General features: G+C 45.0%; 1 protein-coding gene across 1 annotated transcript; it reads right to left on the minus strand.

Moving 5' to 3' along the window:
- Nucleotides 1-413: 413 nt before the first annotated feature.
- LOC136183205 (G-protein coupled receptor-associated protein LMBRD2B-like) lies at nt 414-10,295 on the minus strand. Its single transcript, XM_065965801.1, has 12 exons — nt 10,111-10,295; nt 8,107-8,178; nt 7,229-7,419; nt 6,924-7,105; nt 6,700-6,833; nt 5,023-5,128; nt 4,685-4,782; nt 3,723-3,826; nt 3,600-3,646; nt 3,228-3,342; nt 3,023-3,149; nt 414-2,195 (listed from the first exon to the last, which is right to left on the minus strand). Exons 1-12 carry the CDS (start codon nt 10,293-10,295, stop codon nt 2,132-2,134), a joined length of 1,425 nt encoding a protein of 474 aa, XP_065821873.1. The 3' UTR covers nt 414-2,131.
- Nucleotides 10,296-11,623: the final 1,328 nt, after the last annotated feature.

Below are 11,623 nucleotides of genomic sequence, written 5' to 3' on the forward strand. Positions count from 1 at the left end.
AAAGCTAAAATAATCAGAAGAGACAAACCTTATCCAAGAGAACACTCCTCCCTTCTTTTACTTTCTGTTTCACTCATGGATAAAGTCCCCGTTTCTCTGAAATCATGTGACAACAAAAGATGCTCCCTACAGATATAAACTCATGGTTAATAAGATGAACACCAGGAATGTCAAATAACAAACATTTATACTTTAAATTAACTACGATCAGAACTTCACATATTCACTGTATGACATAAAAGCACAACGTCTTCTTCTCTGTCACCAGCTCCTGATTGGTTCCTCTCCTCTGACACTAACTAGCTTGTTTAGCCTGTTAGCAGCATAAAGACAGAGCCCCCCCCCTCGCCCCCAGCGTCTCTGTGATCGGGAACATTTACCGTATTCCTGCTAATAAACAGACGCACACGGTAACATTGGATCTCTTTTATTGACACAACACTGGCAGCAGATTAAAACATACATCATTGTTTCTCTAAATAAGTCACGACAGTAAAGAACTCGTGATATCTACGCTCCACCTGCGGCGTCATGAATAAATATAATCAAACATCAGAATCAGCAGGATGATGACGCTCCGTTACCAGGAAATACAATAAATACAAAGTCACATGAATTCTTCTGTGCATCATGAATTAGTCCAACTCATACAAAAAGATATCATACATTATATACACAGACATGATATGGACCGAGGGCGGCGTGATGTGAACGTGGTCACTGAACCTGCCAGCAGGAGCTCGTCGTCAGCCCCTGAGCTAATGCTACATGCTAACACATTTAAAGGGCCAGACATTGTTACCTGTTGTTACCACAGACTGTAGGTGAGAGGGTCTGCAAGGTGAAGCCAAGGATTATCACAAGAAGAAGAAAAATATCATTTAAGCCCCGCCCCTTGAGGTTTTCACTACTTCAACATATTTCTGGACCGCGCCAGGTTTCGTTTATATTTTATATTTCCAACACGGTTCTTCTAAATGTGTGATACGTTTGCTCTTGCGCTGTGGGCGGAGCTTATGTTGAAACGTGTCGTATTCTCTTCACACTTGGAGTTATTGGAGCCTGAAGTGTGGACGTGTGTGGACGAGATTTCTGAGGGAAGAAATCTGGATTCCTTTGACCAATATGTGGCGCTGAAGCAGCCGAGGTTATCAACAATTCTTCTCTTTACCACGTCTGTTTGTTTGTTTGTTTGAAGTTAGATTTTTTGGCCTTTTTGTCTTTTTAAGATCGGACAGCAGGAGAGAAACAGGAAGTGTTGGGAGGAGAGAGTGGAGGACAACACGCTGGAGAGGGTCAGGGGTCAGATTGAACCCAGGGACACTGCACTGTCATTACGCCTCCACAACATTTAGATTGGAGAAGAAACGTCACAGGCGCGTATATATGCCGGCTGGAAACGGCGCTCTGAACAGCTTAAGATTTCTATTTGTGTTGCTGTGGTAACAGGTATCAATGTTTGATTTTTACTAGAATCTCATCACAGTTTTAAATTCTGGTATTGTGACAAGCCAAGAGGGAACATTTTCTAACCATCAGGGCAGGAAGTGAACTTCTCTTAAAACCATTTATGGCTTCACACTCAGTCGGACTGTTTGAGGAGATGAGGGGGCGGAGTGTCCCGTGTGAACGCCGCAGAAGAGCGTCAGCGGGGAGAGTCCCCGAGCAGTCGTTTTGATTTAACATGACGGACAACTCGGGTTCTCTTGCTGTGAGCTGTAGATGAAGTGAAGCTGAGAGTGATCGTGTTTCAAACATGACAAAAAGAGAAATACATTCACAAATATAGATGACCTTCCTTCATGTGACCTGTGATGAAAGTGACGACATGCAGCAGGGTGTGACTCTCTTTTAGAGCATGCTCAGACGGTTAGAGCGCCCCCTGCCTGACATGCAGGGGTCTTAGACGTGTCTCCATGACAGTTAGTGTAACATGGTTAGCTTCAATATTCCTTTAGCCTTCATGGACAGGATTATGGATCATTTAGGGGGACAGACCGTCACTGACACAGGCCACCTGCTGTTAAGTTACCGTGCATCCTGGGAAACAGAGGTCATGTGGTACATTCACTTCCTTCAAACTTTAATGTGTGTTCCAGTTTATGGCTCCCCTTCACCTTTCTTCTTCCCGTCAGACGTCGTCGAATATTCGGCTGCGTGACGAAGACATGGACAGATATCGTCCTCCTGCATGTCTGAAAGAGCGACACAGTAAAGAAGAGAGAGCTTCATTACTCATCATGACTGGATGGAAATAAAAACACAACAGAGCGTCACAGAAAAAGTGTTCAAGGGTTCAATCTGAGAGAATCGCTATGACGACGACACGGGAGGTGTGTCTTCATTTATGTCAAACATGTCAAAGAGTTTTAATAAGTTTCCCCAACTAACCAGCCCAATCTGATTCCTTGGTTTTTGCCCATCGTCGACTGACAGTCAAACGTTTGGTTTTTTTTGTGCTCATTGTTTATCCACATGGTTAATCTCTTTGTCTTCTAATGTTGGAATAACTATTTATTCTATGATAGGACTTGATTCATCATCAAACTGTAGAGAGAGATAGAAACATTTATCGTGTTGATCCCTCAGTTATCAAACACTTGAGGAAAAGATATTTAATGAAGACACTCATGAGCGTGTACGAGCCTGACTCTCTGCAGAGTGATGATGAATGTTGTAATCCAATAGCGCCCTCTGCTGGTGACAGAGAACTGCTAGTGTTTGACTGGTGAACACATCTGAAAATATGGGTGAATATCTGAGATAAAATAAGTCCATAACCACTGGATAAGGATAAATGATTTTGTCTCTACAATGAGCAATGAAGGATTTCAAACAGACAACTCTACGTAACATTAGACATGAAACACCCCCACAGAGCTGGAATGGAACGGTCCCTGTGCTCGTCTGGCAGTCGACTGAGACTCTGACCAATGAATCGTGGAGTATTGGGCTACATGGTTCTTTGAACTCTTGGATCATCAGTCACATTTCCTTAGGAATCAAAGTGTGCCGTGTTTACCTCCCAGACTCTGAGTCCAGAGCGTCATCTGTCAGAGACTCAGCGTTGAAGTCTAAAGGTTCAGCGTCCTGCAGCAGCTCCATGCAGTCCCTCTCCGCCCGGCCTCCAGAGCGAGAGTATTTAGCTTCTGTTCAACACACCACAGCAGCTGGTTATCATCGGTCAGCGGGAGTCTTTTAGAATCTCCACAGAGGGGAGCACTTACGTCTGTTGTCTCTGGGCGTCACAGTGTCTGAGTAACTGGTCTCCTTCATCTCATGGCTGCTCCTGTTCCTCGCCGTGTAGTCATCCCTCGAGTTTCCGTAACGCTCCTTCCATTCCTACACACACACACACACACACACACACACACACACACACACACACACACACACACACACACACACACACACACACACACACACACACACACACACACACACAGAAATCAGAGCGTGGGGAGTGACGTGATCAGCCTCTGTACATGAGGCGTGCAAACTAACCATGAGGGGCCCCCAGCGGTCCTCGTAATGTGGTTAAAAACAGACAAATGTGAAGTGAGCAGTGGTCTGGAGGAGTGATTTGATTGGTTACTCACTCTGCGTCTGTTCTCTCCGTCTTCTACCCTTTGCCGTTTCCTTTTCTCTGTAAAGACATCGCTGATGATTAGTTTAACCTGCATCGTTTAAAGACAGCACCATTTCTATCGTTCTGTCGTTACCTCGTCGGATCAGCTCCTTGCCCTCGTCGATAAGGTCAGAGGTCATCTCACTGTCACCCACAAACTGCTGGAAGCCTAGGAGGTTGAGGCAGCGAGTCCCGAGGCTGAGGAGACACTTCATTAGCACCTGCTCGGCTGACTCCACATTCATAGAAATAACATCAGACTGTATATCAAAGAGCTTTTACAATGTTACAATTCACTCAGCAGACGCTTTTATCCAAAGCGACGTACATCAGAAATCCATTCATACACCGCCACTGAAGCAGCAGGGTTAAGTGTCTTGTTGCTCAGCTGGGGATCGAACCCTCGACCTTCCGGTTGAGAGGTGATGACTCTACCAACTGACCCACAGCTTTTATTGACCAATGAGAAGCCTCGGTTCACAGCACACAGCATCACGACAGAGACCAAGTCTCAAAGTCTCACAGTGTGACCTTCACATGTTTGGCTCATTAGTTTTAGGTTTCATGATTATCGCAGCGATAAACATTTTGTACTCTGATGACCGGCTCTCCTCTGGTCATAGACCCTGACCTGACCCTGGTCAGGGACCCTGGTTTCTGTTGGAGGCGTTGAGAGTTCTATTTGATGACGATGAGTATAATAAACACAGAGAGTTCAGACGTTATGAGCAGCTCGCTCTCTAGTGCAGACCCAACGTTATCTGGCGGGTAAACGGCGATCTAATGTTCACTAAATAAACCTGGCATGATGTTTATATAAAAAGAGTCCTTAATCTAAGACAATAGGTGAACAGCGGCGCAGCGTCTTTGATGAAGTGGAGTTGTCGGTCAGAAGTTCTAAAAGCGAGATGCTCATAATCCAGGATGACATTGAGTTACATCGTCTGACGTCAACACGTGCACAACCATATCTCCCTCTGCAAGTGGCTTTACAGACTCCTTCATATGTAGGCTGATAGATCCACACTGCAGCACCCCCCCCCCCCCCAGACTGACCTGAAGTACGTGGCGATGCAGAGGATGACGATCAGCATGGGGTAGTAGATGTAGAAGCCGTTAGCGATGAAAGAGAGGACACGCATGGATCCCATGATCTGCAGAGAAACACACGAGAGGTCAGGTGTGTTTTCGCTTCCTGCAGGTGGAGTCGCCATGGTAACAGAACTTAAACTTTGATATGATTCTAGTTTGAAACCCCTGGCAACAAAAACATCAATATAAGGTCTTTTATATTTTTGGTTCAAATATGACACACAAAGCTTCGTCACTCTCTGATTCTATCCATCATGAAACTAACCGAGAACGTGAAGTTCAAAACCCGTGGGACGACTTACGGAGGTGTACGCAGTCTGCTCCTTCTGCTGGTGGGAGATGGCAGAGTCCATGTGGATCAAACCCAGGAAGTTCAGACACAGAGGAGGCGTCAGACGGCAGAACAGCCTGCAGGTCAAAGGTCACAGTCTGCATCAAACACCCTTCATCAACTTTATGCACCAGCCAGCCCAGACAGGCGGTTTTAATGCACCCCCACACGGCCGTTTTGGAAGCCCCTCATTTTGTCAGATATGAGAGCAGTTATCAGAACAAACCAACAGGTGTTGCAGTGATGGAAGCGGGCAAGAGAACTGGTTCAGATAGAAGTGATTGTACCTAAAAAGCCTCTGCATGTTTCTAATAAGCTCCACGAGCAGAAACATGCTCAAACTAGGATCAATATTGGAGATGCTTTTGAAAAATGGAGAGGTTAGAACTGGGGTGTGAACGGTTACAAAAAATTGTAAACGGTTACACGACGTCATTTTTTCCGTGTACACGGTTAACCGTTTGTTTTTTTTTATTAATAAAAAAAAAAAAAGTGGACCGCAATCACGCTATACAACCAATGGAGGGTGCGGCCGCTTTTCAGAAAGATTCCTCCGCATCACTGCCGCCACTCAAAGTTGTCAGACAGATACAATTGTGCTTTATAAAGTAGGCTATATAAGTAACACAGAAAACTTGCCATAGAATTTGTAAAAACAAATACCTGTATGTATTTATTTGAGGCCTATATAGGCCTATAACAAGGCTATGATAAAACAACTACCATGATGAGTATGAAATCTGTATTTTTTAAAAGGACAAGAAACAAAGGATTTCTGCGTTAGTTTCTTTTCCTCCGCTTAGTAATATGCTTAAATTCAGCAGGTTGTCTCGTCTGATCTGAGGTCGTAGTCGAATGGGCCTGACCCTCAGGACTGCGCAATCCCCCCTACCCGGACGAAGCGGAATAGGGCGGAAGGGCAGAAAAGGGAAAGGAGTGTGGCTCAATACCCCCTCCAAAGAGGGGGTTGAGAGAGGCTCACAGACTTACGTTCAACCGGTTACCGGACATGGAAAGCCAGAACCCGCACAGGCATGTCCCGGAACCAGAGTCAATCCCCAGGAGTGCGGCTCCTCCACGCCGCACTTTGCTGAGTAGTCTTGGCTGCCATCGCAAGTCAAAAGTGAAACTTACTTGTTACGTGACGTAATGCCCGGTGGTCAGTTATCCAACATTTATCACGTGCATTTGTGAGTGCAGTAAAGTTGTCAAAGTGGAAAATTTATAGCTTTATTCTTTTCTAAATAAATAGTATGTGTTATTTTACATCAGAGATGATTGAATGCGTGTCTCTAAAACATTTTAAAATAATAAAAAAATTAAAATAAAATAAAAACGATTACTGATTTTTCCTAAACGGTAATGATTTACTAACCGTTTACACGTGTACACGTGCACAAACCCAAGTTAGAACGCAGAAAGGTTTACAGACCGATGCAGAGCTGGCTAAACACTGAAGCTTCAGTGTCCACCACATGGCAACCTGCGTGAGCATGGACTTCAGAGAGGAGGGGGCGGGGGGGGGGGGGGAGATAGCTCTCTATGATGTTTAGAATTTAGACTGCAGTACCCATTTTAAACACTAGGGGTCAGAGTTACATACTGCTCCTTTAGGTGTTAATAAAATAATCAAAAGGTGTTGACTCACATGCCACTGAACTGGAGGCTGTAAGCGTCGGTCTGGTGATGGGAGGCCAGGTAGTAGTAGTTAAAAACACGGATGCGGAACACAGTGGAGTACACACAGGTACACAGGAAGAAGATAGTGACAAAGCACGCCATCTGGTGGAGAAAAGGGTCATCACAAACCAGTCAGATAAACTGGAACAGATATACCCTGAGAGAGTGTGTGTGTGTGTGTGTGTGTCTCACCTCGATGTACAGGTAGTTGTAGTCTCGTTCAGCCAGCTGGATGAACACAGCGAACAGAGAGAGGACGGGCCGGGTGCTGAAGAAGGTGCATTCAGACCAAACCACCGCCACGCTGAACAGAGTCAGGACCACGGACAGCAGCCGATAAAACCAGGTCTTCAGGAGACACTCCCAGTACCATTCTGTACACACACACACAGAGACACACACAAGTTAAGTATTTTTTCACAACATTTTAGAGTTTGGATCATCGACTGTATTGTGTTCTGGTTCACATGTCTTATTGGCTCTGGGCTCACACACACCTACAGTCGGCATGTAAACGTATCTGCTGAACCAGCTGGCTGGCTCAGACGACGGGAAGCTGTGGACAAACTGGTGGGTGGAGCTAGTCTCGTTCTTGGCGACGTCCTCCAGATGGATGGCCTGCTGCAGGAGGATCTCCCACTGGACCCGAGTCCTGCTGTGTCTCTGAACCGCGTAGATCACCTGAACACACGATACATAAACACATCAAAGTGTAGATCTTCCAGTCTGTATCCAGATCCCAACAAGGTCATTAAATGCTTTCCTGAGAGTAGCTAAGTGTTCTGTATTTGTGTCAGCTGTTGATCACAGTTCTGATTGACTCTGCAATAAATTCTGTCTTAGATAGAATAAATAAAGATCCAGCCTCTGGAGACAAAGGTCAACCTTCAGATATTCTGGTGTCGCCAGCTGTTAGCTGTGAATAACTTCCAGCTCAGACTTCCTTATTAGCTGTGATGTCATATCGACAGATTTAGCCCCGCCTCCTTTGCCCTCCACACCAAAGCCTGCTGATGCCTGATAAACACCGGGCTGAACAAAGCGAGCTGCCCTCCTCAGGTTCAAACCCACCATACAGCGCCCTCTACTGGTGAGTCTGTCCGCTATCCTTAATCCTGCACTGCCCAGATCACCTGTGGTGCCCCACAAGGCTCAGTTTTAGATCCACCTGTTTTCTATGTCGTGCATCTTGTTTCCAGCTAAACAACAAACACTCAGAGGTCCCATAATTCTTTCTGAACCTGATTAACTTCTTCAATCTGAGAGTGTAACACCGAGCTCGAAGCCTGGGAGTCCGGCTTGACTCTGCTGTAATCTATTTAATCCTGTTTCAGACATTTTCTTTTCCTCGAGTGCAGTTGGTTGCAAACCATACCCGAGCAGCAGCATCAGGAGGAACAGGCCCCAGGTGTTAGCTGCTGTGATTCCGATGGTCTGGAGCTCGTACCTGAAAACACAAAGGAGGACATGATGGACGTGTTTCCTCTCGACTGAACGCTCTGTGGTCACAAACTGGAGTCGTGTTTTTGTCCCTGACGGGCTCCAGTCTTTTGGGTCAAAGAGATGAAAAAAAAAGCAGTTTTTAGTTTAGAGAGAGAAAAGCTTATCAGTCAGTGCGTTTACATGGGATAGCTTGATAAAGCCAGATACCGATTTGCTACTTGAATGGACAGCTGTCACTTGTCTGAGTATAAATGCCAATCAGAGAATCGTATAAATGGCCGGAGCATTGGTTGACTCCGCTACACTATGTGGCGCTGTACCCCTTTCAACACGTGGTTATAGAGCCACTTCCTGTTGACCTAAACGTCACAGCAACAACAAAATATCTGGCGGCATTCAAACGAAGATGGCGTACGAGAAGATGGACGACACTACGTGCATTATTTACATTCTAATAATTCATATTAGAAGAACAACAGATCTTTTGGCTGCGGCGATAACAGCAGACGGACACCGTTTCCGGCAACGACACTACTATTTATTAAGTCGTCTCTTTCCACTTCCAGGTGAAAGCCCCGGCGGAAATTCTCGAGCATGTGCAGAACCCGAAATCCGATTACGATACGATGGCTGAGTATCTGAGCTGAGTATTATCTAGGTGTTCTTTTCCAATTATGAGATGTCCCTTATGGTCCGATGTAGGTCGGACTAGGATGTTTACATGCATTTTAAAAGTCCAAACAGTGTCTGATACGATCAGGAATTCGAATATCTAGCGCCATGTAACACTACTTCGTGTTGAGTTATCATTAAGAGTGTCCTAAACGACCCTGTGGGACTCCCCTCGCTTACATTGAGACCGCTCAGCTAATCTCGCCTCTCCTCTGTAACGCCTCTGAACACGGTACGGGGGGGGGGGGGGGTCACTTCACCCCCCATTACTCCTCCATGACATTCAGATTGAAGGAGAAACGTCACAGGAGCGTAAATATGGCGGCTTGGAGGACAATAGCCTCCGTACATGAGGCACCTAACCAACCACTAGGCTACTGGTGCCCGTGAAGGTGTTTTATTCTGAAATGGACAGAGACTTAAGGGATTTATGGATCCCTGTACGAGAAGTTCACTTACAGCCACTCGCTGTAAAAGACAAGCAGCAAAATAAAGTGTGTCAACTTATTTTGACTTCAACAGGTCTTACAGTTTCAGACTTCACTTCGACCCTACTCTGTCCAGTTAGTGTTATATTCTTTATTCTTTTTTCTGGTTTTGTTTGTTCATGTTCCACGGCAGCATCGTGTGACGGCGGAGAAGAAGATGGGAAATATGACTTTCAGGAAATTTGGAGTTAAGATTTACAAAACAGGAAGTCTGTCAGCGGCTGAACAAGAACAATGAGGAGACTTGTGAGGTAAAATAAACTTTGGACAGCGGGGATAAAAGCCGACAAGTCGACCGCAAAGCACCACATGTTAATCATTGTTCAAACTTTGTATTAGTTTGTGTTTGTTTGGGTCTTAAAAAGTGTGTGTGTGTGGGGGGGGGTTCTCAGGTTTCTTCTTTATTCCCTTAAAATGATGCACATTCCAGACGCCATGTTTGATTAAAGAGAGAGAGGGATGGACTTCTACGATCTTAAAGGTTTGAGTTCTTTAAACTTCACATTAAACTTTTAACGAGTCACTGTAGTATACTCACCGTTTAGTGGGCGTGGCAGATGTGTTTGCTGCTGTGTGATTGGACGGTATTGGGTTGACAGTGGGCACAGAGGCGTGGTCTTCATGGTCTATCTTACACTGCTTATAGATGGTCTGTGAGGAGCGGACACACACACACACACACACACACACACACACACACACACACACACACACACACACACACACACACACAGTTCAGGTTTGTGTCCACTTTCGTTTAGACGTTTAGACTCGACCTTCCACTGACCGTGCTGATGTCCAGGGGTAAAATGAAGACGATGAGGAAGCACAGGTACCAGGCCAGCAGCGTGCCCAACAGCACCATGCGCTGCTGCTTCTTGAAGTCTCCATACCGGTGCAGCAGGAATAGAGCGAGGAAGAACACCACCACGATCTCGATACCCAGAGCTGCCCCACTCATCCTGCCGCCCTCCTCTCAACAGCCGACAGAGACCTGCAACGAGCAGCTCCAGGTTACACACCTGTGGGTAATGCGGTCTGAACTACAGCCATCCTTACACCAATATGACAGCCAATGCAATAATAAACTTTACTTTGATGAAACAAAGACCTTTATGGGTGTCGGTCTGATGTGACTCTGGTGAGGTCTTCAGAGGGCTGCATTCTTTAAATATACTTAAAATATGTAAAATGATGTCATGATGTTAATTTGACTCATTTTCTAATTATGTTTTGAACTTCTGTTTCCATCTTACATGGAGTTCCCCTGGGATCCATTCTTAGACCACTAGTGTTTTTATTTTGCTTGCTTGGTGAAATAATAAGGAAACAGGTTAGAAGCTATCATTATATGCAGATGATACACAGCTGTAGGTTTCTCTCTCATCTAATAACTAAAGTCTCATTAACAAGCTGCATAACAAACCCTTGACTTTTGTAGTTTTACTGAAACATCGTTTTACCTTTTTATAAATAGGCATACTTCAACACAGTCTGTTCAGCTGTTCTGTGCTTTAAAAAGTGCCCAAGTCAGAGCCCTCTGCTGGACAAACTGCATGATGACACCATTTTGAATCCTCCCAGCTTTGTTTTCTGCTCGTTATGTGGTTAAAAAGGCGTTAACGAAAGCACATATTAACACATTTCAGCTGGCCGCTAGTTCAGAAAAGGTGAATGTAAGACACAGGAACACAAACTGACTTAAAAAAAGATCAAACATGAAAAAAGTGACAACAAAGAGCATAGAGTATGCAACCAGATAACTAAGACAATCAGGCACCACATGTTAATCATTGTTCAAATGTAAATATTTGAAGCCATAAGATATAAAGAGGGTGTTCCTCCTGTAGGACCCTCTGATGTCTCCATATCCAGGAGTATCAATGATGGTCAGAGAGTAGGGCAGAGTTTTGTCTTCAAAGCCAAAGATCTCGTACACGATCACATCTGACCTCTGACCTTCACTCTTTCTTCTCTTTCTGTCCTTTTCTATGATCTCAAACCAGACATTGTCATCCCACTTAACCCCCATGTCGTAGTTTATCAGAGCGTCGATCATAGATTATCGTAGATTTCCCTGTTCCACCGACAAGCAAGAGGGTTCTGTTTGTCTTGGTTGGATTTTTTCTTATTGTTCCAATATTGTCTTTCTTCGGTATCAGCTGGTAAACAGCAGGAGGACCTGATTGGATCAGATCTTTGCAGGTGATGCAGTCATATTTGCATGAGGTGTTAGTATTCCTGGAGAAAAAGCGAAACTTAAATCAACCCTGACAGATTATCAACCTT

Source organism: Labrus bergylta, chromosome 17, assembly GCF_963930695.1.
Source record: "Labrus bergylta chromosome 17, fLabBer1.1, whole genome shotgun sequence".
NCBI classification, from domain to species: Eukaryota; Metazoa; Chordata; class Actinopteri; order Labriformes; family Labridae; genus Labrus; species Labrus bergylta.

Bases quoted from the DNA above. Each gene is read 5' to 3' on its own strand.
- LOC136183205 (XM_065965801.1), bottom strand. From the start codon at position 10,295: ATGAGTGGGGCAGCTCTGGGTATCGAGATCGTGGTGGTGTTCTTCCTC. The intron at 3,827-4,684 runs GTCAGTCTGGGG...GTGTCTCCTCAG, and splicing joins TGCATCGCCACGTACTTCAG to CCTCGGGACTCGCTGCCTCA. The intron at 3,150-3,227 runs GTAAGTGCTCCC...TGTGTTGAACAG, and splicing joins GACGCCCAGAGACAACAGAC to AAGCTAAATACTCTCGCTCT.